Source organism: Anguilla anguilla, chromosome 7 (genome assembly GCF_013347855.1).
Source record: "Anguilla anguilla isolate fAngAng1 chromosome 7, fAngAng1.pri, whole genome shotgun sequence".
NCBI lineage: Eukaryota > Metazoa > Chordata > Actinopteri > Anguilliformes > Anguillidae > Anguilla > Anguilla anguilla.
Genome location: NC_049207.1, coordinates 16882347 through 16898409, shown reverse-complemented (window position 1 = coordinate 16898409; position 16063 = coordinate 16882347). Strand labels below are relative to the sequence as shown.

General features: G+C 47.5%; 2 protein-coding genes across 3 annotated transcripts in view; both read right to left on the bottom strand.

Annotated features, from left to right (window-relative positions):
• The window catches only part of LOC118232281 (anoctamin-2-like), a 45949-nt gene extending 45635 nt beyond the window's left edge, over positions 1-314 (bottom strand). The window contains exon 1 of one of the 2 annotated variants that reach the window (XM_035427146.1): positions 115-314. In XM_035427146.1, the coding sequence (XP_035283037.1) occupies positions 115-142 (28 nt within the window). In that variant the 5' untranslated portion in view covers positions 143-314. The remainder of the gene's footprint in view (positions 1-114) is intronic. The other variant, XM_035427145.1, reaches the window with a different exon arrangement.
• Positions 315-872: 558 nt separating this feature from the next.
• Positions 873-16063, bottom strand: part of vwf (von Willebrand factor) — a 29761-nt gene continuing 14570 nt past the window's right edge. The window contains exons 25-52 of the mRNA XM_035425523.1: positions 15830-15986; positions 15237-15395; positions 14853-14988; positions 13162-14618; positions 12702-12821; positions 12440-12583; positions 12006-12149; positions 11575-11739; positions 11198-11244; positions 10709-10886; positions 10202-10425; positions 9914-10106; positions 9222-9566; positions 8272-8540; positions 7299-7401; positions 6933-7004; positions 6587-6691; positions 6088-6293; positions 5488-5637; positions 4892-5011; positions 4547-4727; positions 3916-3956; positions 3445-3561; positions 3101-3199; positions 2659-2787; positions 2105-2144; positions 1794-1891; positions 873-1532 (exon numbers count right to left, since the gene is read on the bottom strand). Coding sequence (XP_035281414.1) covers positions 1341-1532; positions 1794-1891; positions 2105-2144; positions 2659-2787; positions 3101-3199; positions 3445-3561; positions 3916-3956; positions 4547-4727; positions 4892-5011; positions 5488-5637; positions 6088-6293; positions 6587-6691; positions 6933-7004; positions 7299-7401; positions 8272-8540; positions 9222-9566; positions 9914-10106; positions 10202-10425; positions 10709-10886; positions 11198-11244; positions 11575-11739; positions 12006-12149; positions 12440-12583; positions 12702-12821; positions 13162-14618; positions 14853-14988; positions 15237-15395; positions 15830-15986 — 5391 coding nt within the window. The 3' untranslated portion in view covers positions 873-1340. The remainder of the gene's footprint in view (positions 1533-1793; positions 1892-2104; positions 2145-2658; positions 2788-3100; positions 3200-3444; positions 3562-3915; positions 3957-4546; positions 4728-4891; positions 5012-5487; positions 5638-6087; positions 6294-6586; positions 6692-6932; positions 7005-7298; positions 7402-8271; positions 8541-9221; positions 9567-9913; positions 10107-10201; positions 10426-10708; positions 10887-11197; positions 11245-11574; positions 11740-12005; positions 12150-12439; positions 12584-12701; positions 12822-13161; positions 14619-14852; positions 14989-15236; positions 15396-15829; positions 15987-16063) is intronic.

Here is a 16063-nt window from a genome sequence, read left to right as displayed (position 1 = left end):
TGCACCTGGCGTCCTATTTCCCAACTTGTACACCTGTTACATGACATGCTTGCACTCAATTGGCTTCGAAGCTTCACACAACAAAATCACAGCATAAACGGTTAACCAACTTACCCGTGCCCGGGGACGCTCTATTCGCCATACTGGCGATGTGAAGGGGCAACAAGACCGATGGGCGAGCAGAGACGCTGGCAGGAGGACTTGGGGACAGCAGAGAGTGCACAGTCCACTCGACACTCTGGACAGGCTTAATTTGCGCGCAGCAATGGCAGCTAAATCCATGACTGCCTGAGAGAGCTAGGGCTTATCAGGCCAGACGCTAGTTGCCTGGGCCTTATGTTTAGGTTTAGCCATGGTGTGAATTAAAGGGCACTTCACCTCCGCTCTGACCTTGTACACTTCCTCGGTGACGCAAATGTACGCAGGCCAAAAGATGAATACGTTTATCTTTGGCAATAGCGCATAAATATAATAACAATTAACTACATATTATGTAGACAACTAAAAGCTAACGTGAATCCCCACTGTCTGTCAGATTTAATATTTAAAATCTACTCATTTTATTTGAATCGTAATTTTTTTTCATCAATAAACCAAAAAACAAACAGAAATGTTTATACTATTTAGTGTGAAATGCATAAATCAAATCACGCGATATTTCCTGCAGTATTTCCATAATCATGTGAAAATATATACTCTGCATTCAACAGTTCGCCGCACCGTTAAGTTTGATCACTTTTACCTTTAGTGCTCTACATTTTACCATCACATTTTGAAACCTGCTGAGACCTGTAACTACTTTGTGAGCTAAACAAGTGCAAGGGGCAGGTTTCCAATTGTTTTAAAAATGTCAGAAAAAAAGATTCAGGTGCTGTATTTTGAAAACTATTCTTGGTTTATTGGAATGAAACTGATCAGTTTCACACACACATATATATATCCGTTGAAATATTTACAAAACAAGCCATAGGAGGACATTGATCTTGTCTGCTTCCAATGTACAGTATTTCACAAACAATATCACAACGGACAGAAGCATGGAAGTAGTATGGTAGGTTTTGAAAACTATTAGATTAAATCAAAACTACATGTATTATTTGCAGCTGTTTCGAGTATTCTGTGATGCTCTGGAGCAAATTATTTGATTACTTTTTTGCTACAATAAAGATAAAGTAATGTACAGCAAAACAGTGTAAAAAGATCAGTCAAATGGAGCTATGGGATATTTGCACAGATCATCGGAACCATTCTCCTTCATTCATCTTCCATTGCCTCTCTCTCTCTCTCTCTCTCTCTCTCTCTCTCTCTCTCTCTCACGCACACTCACTCTTCCTCCCTCATCACTCGCCCTCGCAGCGCTGGGACTGGCAGTCGCAGGCAGTGACGCTCAGGACCTGGTGCTGGACCAGGGTGCCGTTGGTGCAGCGCAAGGGCACGGTCAGGATGGAGGTGGCTGTGGCAGCACAGCACACGCACTGGTGCTCCACCCTGTTCCTCTCCAGAGAAAACATCGACTTACTCCGGCACTTTCCCTTGAGGATGGGAGGGGACGGGGGGGAGAAAAACAGAGAGAGAGAGAGGAGGGAGGGAGAGAGTGCGAGGGAAATGGGTATTTGGTACTTGTAAACTTACATTTTTATTTGTTCAAAATTGTGGAAAAATGAAATTCCAACAGGCCACAATGTATTCATAGCACTTATTATCCTTAAATGTAAATGAGCATGCAGGTAGCACATACATCTTACATCAGGGTGGTGTAACTATGGAATGAATGGCCCGGTCTACTCTCTTACCTCACAGTAGTGCAGCTCCAGCTGACTCTCTGACTGACAGTCATCCACTTTAATGTAGTTCAGGACTCCTGTGGTTTTCTTGCACTCTGGCTCCGTGCCTGCGACCAGACCATCGTGTGAGAGACAAATCACTTCATCTGTGCAGTATGACTGTTGCAGAGAATATGAAGTTCCCAATGTCTATTACATATGGTATATACTTGTACAAGCCACAAGTGTTTGTGTGACATCAAAAGCAGTTTAAGCAAATCCCTTCGATAGAAAGGGGTGTGCTAAACAGAAATAGAAACGCTGAAATATGCTACACTTACACATCTCGCAGCAGCTGTCCCCGATTTGGCTGACTTTCCCCTGAAATCAAGGACGATTGTACATCAGTCTTACCTCTTCAAAAGCGAGGCCGTGAAATCAATCATCATCGCTCTATTCATATTCATCAGATGTGTCCGCGTTCTGATTTAAAAATGTCCCCAAATAAAGCACGATTGCGTATACAGAGGGGAATCCGCCCACTCCAGTGGATCAGTAGCTCAGTTAAAGGTTCAGATTCAAGCAGCAACCGCACCAACTGCATTTAATTATACAAAATACATATATTTAATTAAGTGAAACCTTCCACTCGACGCAAAATGCATTCCACACCAAAGAAATTCAAACTCTGTGGGCCTACATACGGCAAAAATAGATCGCATGTGCATCTTAAATAGAATATGAACTGTATACAGAATGGCTTGAACAAACAACGTATTGCAATATGGGCTATGGCTTAAAATGTGCCTGTGTGGTACATATGGCATTTAGGCTGACAGTGTCTTCATTGTGTAGTATTTTTATCCCCAGTGGAAGGTTCGTTTTGGGTACGTACCCCTGCACCCAGGCAGCTGGCTCTGTTAAACGGTGGGCAGGTGGTAATTCGGGTTTCCAGGACCAGCTCTCCCTTCTGGTTCACTCTGCAGTGGTGGAAGGAACAGCCATTCTCGTGAGTCTGATTCGCCTGGGGACACAAGCACAGGGAAGGGGGCGGGGGATCAGAGGAACGCGTCACTGCCGTGGATTAGGGGTAGGAGATAAACACAATGAGAGCTGCTTCATGCTTCCGATTGTGAACTACGCAATCCGTACAGCTGACAATCTGAGCAGGAATCACAAGAACTAATAATGTTATGTTTAAAAAGTCAGTAATGGCTGATTTTGTGAATAAAGAATTTCTCCAACAAAACACAGTCCAGAGTACCGCAAACTCCAGCAAAGGAAATGTAGCGTCAGAGAAAGCCCGTGTTTTTAGAGGAATGGGTCCAGGCCCGTACCCGGAGGCTGACGAGGGTGCCATCCGGTCTCTGGATCCTGCAGGCCGTGGCGATGCATCGCCCACAGCACGCGTCAGGGATGGGCTCCAGGGAGTAGCCCTGTGAGCGAACAGCAGGCAAGTCACCTCTTACTGCTGAGACGAGGGTGAGCGTAATGATGAAGGTGATCACAATGGGGATATTTCTGAACATGATGAAGACGATGACCGCGATGAAGATGAAGAAGAAGATGATGACGATGATAGTGAAGGTGATACTGTAGAGAAAGAAGAGCAGGATGATGACAATTGTGATGACGTTGAAGATAATGACTGAACAGGCTAAATAAATTCATGGTACTGTACCTCTGGGCATGGTGCACAGTTTATAGTCCTGCAAGAGAGACGGTACTTCCTTACGGCACCCCATTCCATGGAGCACTGGCACCTCGTGCAGAGATCCACCATCACCCTCTCCCCTACCTGCACATGGGACACACCCCTGAATATACATCCCAGGTCTCGCGACACGGGCGACATTTTTCCCTGGTCTCTGGTCTCATCCACGAATGATTGGTCTCGTTCCATTAAGACCTACTGCCACCAGCTGATCCCCTGTCTCAGGAGATCAGTGCTCGCTCTCCACTGGATGGTGTCTCACACTTCATTACACAGAGGTGAGGCAAGATTAAGTAAGAGATTAAGCACTAATTAAAGACCCTGGGAATACCAGACAGTAAACAGAACTGCGTGAAGCAGACAGCCAAGCGCGGGCAGCGGTGTAGGATAAGAGACGAGAGACGTTGGCGGATCGTCTCCTTGATAGTGTTCTCTTACCCCGATGACTGTGTGGTTCATCAAACAGCCCTCCAGAGGCACTGCGGTAGGAAGGAAATAAAGAGACCTGCTTAATTTGCTTCAAGCTGCTATGTCACTAAACAACACAACAAGGTTCTGTATCCTCTGGCTAAGGCTGAAACCCATTTGAGTAATGGTACAGCTACAGAAACCTAACATGAACCTCATTATCTTTTCAGTTAAAATCAAAATGATGATAGCAAAAAATTCAAACAGAAGCTTTACTCTGGAAAAAAGGAAACAGCAATTCATTAGCAGAAAAAAACCCGTTTACCATTAAAAAACCATGAGAACCCTTCACTATTGGGAAAACTTATGCTTTTCCATTTTTGTCCACTGCTTGTAAGTAACTGTAATAAAAAGACACAGCAATTGCAATGCACTATACTGATCAGGGAACTTGAGATTAAATTCTTAACATCTTAACACTCTGAATTACTTTTTTTAAACAACATACACCATCTTGGGTAAGGGCATTTTTGACACAAATAAGTCCAATCAAAAAGTAAGATCCCTGTAAAAAGGGGCACAGAGGAGTATGGAAAAAGAACAGAGCAGAGAGAAAAGAGCAGGAAAGAAAGAGAGAGAGGGAAGGTAAGGGGTCACGCACCACACTGGCAGTTGGGGCAGCAGTCGTCGGTGCTGCAGTGCAGTTCAGTGCCCAGGGGGCAGGAGGGGGCATCCAGCTGGTTGCAGGACACGTTGGCGTGCGAAATGAACACCTCGTCATTCACCTGCACACACTCGCTAATCATACACCTGTGCTCAGAGGAACGCCACCTCTCTCCCACCTACAGAGAGACACACACACACACACACACACACACACACACACACACACACACACAAATTACTAAATGCCATTAAGGAATCCTGGCGCCCTATTTAAATTTGTAACATTGTTTTTTCAATTGCAAATACGAGCAGAGCGTATATGAGCTCCAGGACTGGATACCCGTCGCAGGCGTCCTCCGGAGATCATGTCTCCCAGCGGCCCGCCCTCATACTGCTCCACGCAGCTGGACTTCCGGCACTTTCCACAGCATTCCCCTTTTGGGCGGGAGTAAGTGGAACCCTGAGATCGAAAAATAGATCAGAGGAGCGGGTGAGACTCCTGTAAAAAGTATGGTTAGGCCAGACACCTTTCTGCCAGGAGTATCCAAAATAAGCAAGAAATACACCAAATAAGAATTCTAAAAAGTTACCAACTGCAAACATTTATTCAGTATGGAGTATGATGTTTGAATGTGAATGACATCTGAGATACATCGCAAGCAGAGATAATCTGCTTTAATAATACTTTAGGAGCCTTTCTTTAAGGAAAGCAGCTGTGCCATTCAATAATATTGCAGCTCTGTGTCTTCATGCAGGATGTACAACAGGAGCCTGAAATTGTGTTAAACAGTAGTGATGATTAATAAGTCAAACTCTGGGGTTCCTTCATCATTCAACTCTAAGAAAGCTGTCTGGGTGGAGGCAATAAAGGGACCACAGATAAGGGGAAGGCAGAAGGGACTCTAGAATCCAATGCTCAGGTCATGGGAGTCTTACCGTGGGGCAGATCTCGTTGCAGACCTTGTCCAAGCACTGGACGATGTGCAGCCCCGTGATCCTATCCTGTTGGCTGGTGCAGGTGCATGTCTTACAAGACTCCTCCCACTCACTGCCCACCTGGTACACCACACCTGATACCACACACACCTGGGGGAGCAGGCACAGAACTCCAGCTCTGTTATCTCACAGGGTCGGGGAGGGGGGAAATCAGTGTATGCAAGAGGTGTGGGAATCACAGCAGATGTGTACTCTGTTAATGTGTTCATGTGTACGTGCTACCTGTTAATGTGTTCATCATAGACCTAATATGCACTGTATATCTGTATCATTGATTGCTAATGTTAAAATCGACGTATCAGGATTTAAGATCATTTGTATCACTGGCATCTATGTGATATCATGCCATAATATATCAGTTCATATTTTTTAGGAAAATAAGAACAGAAATGCATAATTAAAACATGATAATAGAATTGGGGGTGGGGTGTATTGTATTGTTTAATGCCTGCTTCTTTTAAGCCAAAGGCACATTTCCATGTGACCGAACAGTGTGTGCGATATGTAAGGCGATGTGTGTGTGACAGCCTGGCCTCTAACCTTGTCAGGGATGCATGTGACCTCGGTGCAGTTGCAGTCGTTGGTGACGGAGGAGGTGATGTAGCCCGGTGGGCAGGTGCGGGTGGAGTTCTGGCAGTCGCAGACGCATTCCTGAACTCCGCAACACTGCGTCTTCCTCACGGCCAGCCGGCGGTGCGGGGGGCAGGGGGGCGGAGCCAGCAGGGGACACATCTCCCTCTTACAGACTGCGGGGTGGTGGGGTGGGGAGAGAGTCAGGACAGGGACATAGGGAGGGAAAACACTGCATTCATACAGTAGGGCTTCAGCCAGTTTGAAATCATCTGAAAATCCTCTGCATCTGCCCTGTCTGTTGCCCTATCCTATATGTTCTAGATAACTTGGCTGCAACCAGATCGGTAGACAATAAAACTCTATTTAATTGAATGGAATGTTACTCTTGACAGTGTTGAGCGCATAGCTGAAACATGTTGACAGACAGTCGACGCTCGGCGAGCTGCTTTCAGGACACCAGGCTCACCGCACTCGTGGATGGGCTTGCACTGCCCCGGGTTGCTGAGGGTGACCGTGAGCCCGTCCACACAGTGAGGGATTTCGGGGAGATCACAGTTCACCAGGTCACACACTGCAGGGCACAGAGTAAAGCAGACACACAGTACAGGAGGAAGAGACGTCAATGAGAAATGAAGGGCACAACAGGGATTGCATTATACTGCAAAACCCGTTTTTGTTTAAAGTTTTACACTTTCAACGAGACAACAAAAGGTGAATTTAATAAAGATACACAGTGCGCAGGATGTTGTTATTAGCACAGCAGTTAACGAAATACAGATCTGAGGCCAATCGGTTCGATATCGGGGACGTACCACACTCGTACTCGGGACAGCACTGGGACTCCCTCTTCTCCCTCAGAACCTCACAGGGGCCACACTCAGGGGCTGTGGAGGGAAATATGCCTCCATATTTATGAGGAGCACAGCACTGTTCCAAAGCATTAGCCATGGAAAAGGCATGCAACTGATAAATTCATTTCACTGCACGGCGCAATTCAGTCCACCAATATCAGGCTTGTGGATCAATGTCATAAATACTGAGGACACTGGCACTGAATAATAAATCTCCCAGCTTTGTTACTCGTACATAATACATAGGACAGACATCTTTTCTATTGCTACACAGGCAGAGGTAGACATGCTTATTATTTGTAAACAGAGAGTGAGGGGAGTCCTTACCCTTGATGTCAGTACAGGGTCTGGCACTGCAGTTGATATGTTGCTTGTCCAGGCACATGCAGATCTGGCAGGGCTTGTCCTGAGGGACCCATGTCTCCAGGTACTGAACAAATAGAAGGCAAACAGACAAAGCAACATTACAGACACTACTGCCAATGATATTCCCCCTAGCATAGATTTTACTCAAATATTCCTAGCACTGATTCCTTGAGGGGAGAACGTCTCCCAAACGGTGCTTAAAGCAGTGAGGTGCCAAAATGTGGACAGCACTATAGCTGTACTAACTAACAGTGCTAACACTGGCTGAGTGTTCCATGTATTGGCAAATCATAGGGCACAGAGTCACTAAATGAGGGAGGATTTCAGTCGGCAAGCGCTGTATTCCAAAATGTGTTGCTCAATAGGGACTCCTCTGGTCAACCGGGAACCTGCGATCTGCCTACAGAATCTACTTTAGTCCTTTGGTCCAATTATTTCTCTGGCTCCCCAGACTGCAGTACAGGGTGGTCAGCTAAATTCATGCATTTTGAAGAACTGACTGAGGAAGATGCAGAACTAGGATGAGCCAATAGTTGTGACTGGCATTTCACATGAGGACAAAAAAGTGTTTGAATATTTCCCAAATAAGAGTGGAACGTTTACATAAAGTCATTTAAAAAAAACCTGTTTCTGTGCGGTCAGTATCAAGTGGTACCAACATCTTGAGTAAATCCTCTCTGTATTTTCAATACTAATGCTATCCACAAGATGGAGCCAAATTGCTAAAAAAATATCTATGCAGATTTTTGTTCCCTCCATTACCATTATTCTCCTGCAAGCTCTATTTATATCTAACAGGGTACAGGCTTATTTAAATGTGTTAAATGCTTAAATGTGTGGCAAATCTCGGTCATTTTGAAACACTCATATGAAACAAGCTTCAGCCCACTGTTCTCAGGTCATTACCAGCCTCATTACATTTTGTCTCACACACCTGGTAGGCCTTGCCGTGCTGGTCCAGGCACTGCGAGCAGGCATCCGGGCTCACACAGACGCCTCCGTGCAGCACCTTCCCGGGGGGGCAGAAGCAGCCCTCTGTGGGCGTGTCCATGCAGAGCGGACCGCCGCCACCGGGTGCGCCGTCGCCAAGGGTGACATCATCACCGAGGGGGGCTCTGCCGCCGCTGCTGCCGCCGCCGCCGCATTCCTCCACACAGCCTGTTCGGCAGCCATCGAACACCATGGAGCTGGGGCAGGGCATGGCTGGGACAGGGATGCGCATTTGCGTATGAAAACACCGACACACACGGCGGCACAGACGTTTCTACACATATACTGCAACATAAGAACAATGACACACAATCACAGGAAACTGCACCCAAACTAGTATAAACACTACTGATATACACAGATACAAAACGATTGCCATGAATTCACTGCAACATAAAAACATTGACCCAGGAAACTGTACAAACATTCGAGCATAAATACTGGTGATATACGCATATACACAAACATTAATAACACACAGACACAGTGCAGCAAGATAGCTGCGCAACCATTCTTTGGTATAAACATATAAACAGAAACAGAAATACAGAAAAATACAGTTAAGCCTTGACATGCCCTGTTCACTGGTATTGGCTCACTGGCAAGTGCACATGCACACTTCAGCAATAATTATTCAGAATAATTTCACCTAAAATAATAAGCAAGAAGTACACAACAGCAGAAGCAGAAACATAGCAGAACAACCCTTATGAATGAACTATCCCACCGCCAGATGAACAGTTCATTTTACCTTATGAAATGAAAGGCTATAGATAATAATAATCATCATCATCATCATCATAAGCATCATCATCACCATCATCATCCATAACCTTCTTTTTAGTGGGTTGTACTGGTGCTAAACGCTCACTCCGCTCCGTGCTCAGTACTTACGGCAGAAGTCCTCGCTCCTCCAGTTGATGCAGACCCCCTGCAGGCGGCAGAGGCGGCCGTAGGCAGACACCAGGTCGCAGATCTCCCCCATGTGGCAGCCGTTCTGCTGGCACAGGGCGACGAACGCCTCGGGGGGCACGGCCGCGTGGCAGGGGGCGAAGACGGGAGAGCGCAGGATCTGGCAGCGGTCCGTGACCGGGTGCTCGCACGCCGCGGAGCTCCTGGGCTGGCACGCCGTACCGTCCGGCCCCGGCAGGGACCACGCCCGAATGAAGGCCTCGCTGTCCTTGGTCAGGGAGCCGCTCGGCAGGGCCAGGTCGTTCTGCTCGTTCTGGTCGCAGTAACCTACACGAGGATGAGGACACTTAGCATGAGAACATCATGACTTTCATTTGACCTTAATGACTTTCATTTGACTTTCATTAATCAGACAAGTTACAAAGAACATTTTGAGTTTATCCACAATGGCCTGGCCTATGTGCACAAGATACATGCTACTTTACGTTACATTATTTTAGCAAATGCTTTTATGCAGAGTTACGGCCAAAAAGTGCATAAGTCCATTCACAATAGGTTACAACAGGAGCCAGTGTGCTACAAAAACACGATAAGTAATATTTCAAAGGTCCACACGGCACAACACATAAATTACATGTAAAATAAATGTGTCTCTGTGTCCAGCAAAGATGTACCGCAGAGTCCAGTTGTTCTGTTGTTCACCATGGTAGGGCTCAGTTGGATGGTGAACTCGTTGCTCTGAGGGGTGAAGGCCACAAGGTAGCCCAGCTCCTCCACCTTCAGCTGGTGCATCACCGCCCCATACTGGGTCACCTCCACCCCATGGGTCCTGAAAGGAGCTTGGTTCTCGATCCCATCGATGGTCACCTGGACCAGGTGACAACAGAAGCATTTCCTTAGCATTTAGCACATTTATGTAAAATGCAGTGAAGTCTCCAATCTTGAATACAGGAGAGGCCTACCCTCATGTCATCCTTCAGCACCACAGACACCTCCCCAACCTTCACCTCCATGGCCTTCATGCAGATCTGAGTCGGGGAGGCCTGGCAGGGCCCGTTGTGGAGAATCACCTCCACCCCTCCGGCCCCCTCTGCCCGCAGAAGGCTGTACGAGCAGAACCCGTCCAGCTTCAGGGTCAGCCCGTCAAATGCCACCACGTGATTGGTTGAGCTGCCCATGCACATACCTGCGTTGGTGAGATGGTGACATCATGAGGAAGAGCCACTGTTATGCATTTATCACTAAACACGGTTGTCAAGAGCAATTAGAGGAGTACAGCCTTTCCACATATTCACATGACTAAGGCATAACTTTTCTCACACTGGATGAATACTATAGAAGTATGTATATTATCCAGTGTGAGAAAATGCTTGTTGCAATGCGAATACCATTTACATTCAATGCAAATACTGGCTCTGCGTGTGTTATGCTGATCAGGCACATTTGCATTTGAATTTGACTTTACTCACAGGGACAGGCCCAGCGGCAGCCACAGGGCTCGGGCACCTTGACGCTGCGCAGGTTGTTCTTGCAGGCGGGGCGTTCCATGTGCTCGCAGTTGACCCGGTGGCTCTGGAGGGTCACTGCCCCGTTGGGGTGGCACAGCAGGCTGTGGCACTGGTCCGACAGGACCCAGGTCTCCCCAGGCTGGGGGATAGGGAGCAGCACACACCTGTGTTACTACCCCCGCCCAGGGCCAGACTGTGCCCTCAGACTATATATGTACTATAAAAACACTTGTGCAGTCTAGAGCTTGTACAAGGGTGGTCAATCCTGGACCTGCAGAGCCACAGGCTGCTGGCTCTTTTTTTCACCAGTTTAGACCAAGAAACCAGGTGAGGTGAGTTCAGTATATAAAGAGCTTTACAGTAACAGTGAAAATCAGCACAAGCTGTGGCCCATAAACACCAGGATTGTCCACCCCTCGGATAATATGTCTACACTGGCTTTCAACCAACCTTCCTCTGATTGCCATCGTCGTCCACACACACTCCGGGTAGACCGGCTAGACCAAAGAGAAAGCAAAGGCATGTAATGTATTCATCTTCAGTTATGAATAACGCTCTGCACAATTGCTGAGGTAATAATTCGGTAATAATTTGCATACAGCTAGTCTTGCCTGATGGTTGGGAAAGTATTACCCAAAATATGCCTCAAATGCCCTCATTTTCACCACATGCAAACTTCCATGACTTCTACACAAACCTTCAATCATTAAATCCCAAAATCCCACAAATCTTTGCACTGAAACTCCGCCTGTGTATTTATAAAATCCCCCCAATCTGCCCCCCCCCCCCCACCTCGGTATCTGACCATGAAATGTGGTGTCTCTCACCCCTACAGAGTTTGTCAGTGAAGGCGTGTCCCAGAGTCACCATGGCCAGCAGGTCCTCTATGATGTTCATGTGAATGACGTTGCTCTGCATACCACGTCCAGCCAGTGCGTTCAGCTCAGTGACATCATAATGGGAGCCGATGCCAATGGGGAAGACTGATACACCTGCAGGAGGGAAAACACAATGCACCATGGGTAACCAGACACTCAAAGGGGGGAGAAAATGCAATGCGTCCTGGGTACCGTGGGAATTGTATATGTCATGCAAAACCACAAAAACTTTCATTTCAATTTCAGGCAAAACAAAAATGCAAAGTTGACCATCCACCTTAGCTCTCACTGTAGCTTTTCAATAATGCATACCAATACATTGCATTCCTTAGTTTATCTTAAGCCGCTCATGGTCAGTAGACTTATATAATCATACAGACCAGCAGTCGAGGCTTCATTGACTGCCTCCACCACCGAGTCTGTGGATCTGTCTGTCACCAGCATCACGATGATCTTAGCCACGCCCAGACGCCCGCCACTGACTGAGGAGATGGTAGTCTGCACAGCAAACCGCAGTGCAGAACCTGGGTGAAACACACACATGCACACCACACACACACATACACACACACACACACACACACACACATATAGTACACACAAACACACACACACACACGCACACATAGTACACACAAACACACACACAGTGTCAAATACACACTGCTGTAGTATGTGACTACAGGTTTAAAGCATGCTATGGATTTAGTTTTACAAAATCATCTCACAGTGTGGTGGGTGCAGCGATGTGTGCAGGTATGCCATTTTACCCAGTATAATGGGTACAGTCTAAGGACAGGTGTGAACTTTTTACCCAGCGTGGAAGCTGTTGTTCCCCTCTTTTTAATGGAGTCCACAAGGCTGAGCAGGTTCTCTTTACTCTGTTCTTCCCTCCAGGAAACATCTACTGTGTTCCTCTCTCCGTACTGAATTACCGACACCTGAATTCCTTTTGAACCTGGTGGAGGATGACACAACCAGCACATTTATTTACTGTGATGCATGTGCAGCCTGTGCAGGGTGCACAGCTGCAGACTGACAAACATTCCCATTGTTTGTTACAGCTGCTCACATACCAATGTCAGCGCTGTTGATGAATGCTTTGACAAAGGCCTTCATGTCTTCAAACTGGCTCGGTCCTTCACCAGAGCTCTCCTTCAGCAGGAAAATAACATCCATAGGCTTCTGACAGGGGACTATGTGAAAAAGGGTGTGATTATTGTATGATGGTCTAATAATTTATCAGATTTTCATGAGGTCAAGGATGGTTTGTTTTTCCATTTGCCTGAGAAAACTGTTAAATACCACATTTTATTAAGTCGTGAAAATCAGAAACCAGAAGTGTGATGTTAATAAACAATATTCATATTTTGCTTAATACAAGATACATTTAACTGTACTGACATTGTACTTCCATAGTGTCCAGTGAAGTGGCAGGGAATAGAAGTTGACCCACTGCTTTTTGTAAATATCTCTATAGTACAAGAAAAACAATACAGAACTCTGATTTTGTTGTAATGTTTCTCCAGAAGTTACCTGAAGGGGGCAGTGTGGTCATGGGGGCCAGAGTGGGTTGCAAGGGAGGAAGGGTCGGGCTAAGGGGTCTGATGTTGGAAGTGGTGAATCTGGTGATGTTAACCACCCGTTTAACTATAGAGCGCAGGTTATCATAGCTGTCCACCATGATGGGCTTCTTCGGGAAGGTGAGGGACTCGAGGTCCACTTCCTTGATTTTTTGCCCCACTCCAATGGGGTAGATGATGGTGTTGGTGGACTCAGATGGCCTCTGGACTGTGTCCGTGGGTGGGTTGCTGGTCACCATGAACACCAGCTGGGGCTTCTGCTCCTGGGAGTTCTGGACGTTGGTGGAACGGGTCTGTGACACAGTGCGCACGGCCTGGCCCGTGTTAGTGGCTTGGCCACCCCGCCAGCGGATTTGACGGATCCTCTCCAGCAGAACACTCCGGCTCTGGGCCTCCTTCTGGGTGAACTCCACTGTGATGGTGTAGGAGTACTGGATGATGGTGATGCGGATATGTTCCTCGCTCACAGCCAGTTCCGACACTGCCTCCTCCAGGAACTTCCTGGTCTTGTTGAAGTCCACCTCCCCAACCTTGTCTGAGCCCTCGACGACAAAGGTGACCTCTTTGATGGCCCACGGGGAGGATGGGGTGGTAGACAGGAGGCCGGCGGTGGTGGGGACGGGCGGTCTCAGGATCTGCTGCGTGGGGGTGACGTGCATGCTCGGCCCGGGTGTGGTGGGAATGGGGGCTTGTTTGGTGGGAATGGGTTTAGGCTTGGGTACCTCGGGCTCCAGGCCCAGGGTGCACAGGTAGTCGATGACCTCCACCGCTCGGACGTCTAGCTCCTCAACGCTGCTGAGGATGTACGCCCGGCTGCTGGGGTTGGCCTTGGTGATGTCGTTGATCTGGGCTACGCTGGCTTCGGGCCCCAGGGCAATGCTGATGGTGGTGATGTCCTTCTTCTTGAGCAGGCGCTGGGTCATCTTCATGGGCCTCGGGTTGGGGCTGGCGGTGAGGATGATGGCCACCCGGCCCGCGTGCTCCCTCTTGTCCTTGTCATAGATGAAGACGGACAGGTACTTGATGGCCTCGTCCATGAAAGCCAAGTCCCCGCCGCTGTACTTCATCTCCCGCACCATCCGCCTGAAGATCCACTTCTGCACCTGCATCTCGTAGCTCTTCACCCCCGAGTGGAAGAGGAGCATGGTGGCCCTCGTGTGGGCCGAGCCCATGCGGAAACGCTGCACCACGCCCAGGATGAACAGCTTCACCTGCTCAAACTCTTCCTCGCTGAGCGCCGAGGAACCGTCCACCAGGAAGGCCAGGTCCATGGCGCGGTCGCAGGTGTCTGCCGGCACCGGAGTGGAGAAGGGCATCGGGGTGGGGGTGGTGAAGTAAGTGGTGGGGGCCAGGGTGGTGCTGACTTCTATGGGACACCTCTCGCAAGTCAGTTTGTTGTCGTCGCAGTGACTGCAGGGGAAAGAAATAGCTGTTATTACCCAGGTAAAAAGGCTTCTTTTAAAAAACCTTATTTCACCCCATTCCTTTCTGTTTGGAATGCCCAGGCATAATTTGAAGGCCTGTCCCATTATTGCAATGGTTGAACAGATTGCTGGGCTGTAATGCATTGTTGCACCAGCAAGGCAAATTTAATGCTTTTAGCATTATTAATATTTTAACTCTCCCGCTCCCCTGCTCCCTCACCAGATCTGGCAGAGCTCTGGGTCTTGGTGGTTGAGGATGATTTTCTTGCCGTGAGAAATGCGCTGGCCTTCATGCTCACAGACCTGACACTGTTCTGGGTTTACACACTGCATGGCCACTTCATCCAGAACTTTCCCTGGGGGGGGGGAGGTAGAAAAGCAGAGGGGGCACATGGGTTCAGAAACATAAAACTATTGGAATACAAAACAACAGCAGCGTAAAGTATGAGGAAGTGCTCTGTTTGGATCCTTATACTAGATGAGATTAAATTAGAAGGCCACTGTTTTTCCACAAAGGAACTTCTCTGTAGTATCAGACACAGTACAATCATGCAAAAGACCTTGAAGCACAAAATAAATAAAAAAACAGGTTTCAGGGACAGACCTGCAGGGCAGTAGGCGTGGCATCCCTCCACACACTCTTGTGAGCACTGCAGGGGCACTGGGTGCTGGCAGGTGATTGGGCAGGCGCTGGCACAGGCGTTGTACCGCCACTCGCACTCAAACTCTGGCTCGGCCTTATTCAGATCCTGGCAGCTCAGCGCTGGAGAACACATTGCACATTTACACAAGGGAATGCATGCTCTTTCATTTTATTTACTTCACAGCTCATACAGAGATGTAACCAAACAAAGTCTCATAACATACTTATATATATTACCAATAATGCAGTTTGAGCTACACACAGTATGCACTGGTAACAAATTATCCAGGTTTAAGGTACAGGTATGTAAAGACATATATTTTCAGTGAGTTCAGTAGAAAAAGAAGGAATGTTGTTCTTTCAGACCAGTTGAGTGTCAGCTTAAGAAAAATAGTACCAGTTTGAGGTACTTGAGGTTTTTGAGTGCATATAGACACATCACATTTTTATATACACAGAAATTTAGCATTATAGGATCTCTGTAGGATTGAGACACAGGCTGTAGAGTTTAGGTATACTGAGAAATGAGTAATAGCAAGAGCCTATAGACTCACGGCACAGGTCGTTGGATCTCCAGTGCACCACTATCCCTCTCTGGGCACATTCATGGGCATAGGCAGCGATGGCATCGCAGAAGCAGACACAGTCTCCCACAGATGGGCAGGAACAGGTGTCATAGATACAGATCTCCCAGTAGGGCTCTGGGTTCACCTGCCAATGGATTCCAGTCAAATCCTTTCCTCTCTACCAATTGCATGAAGTCCCATCACAGAGAGGGGCTAGAGATG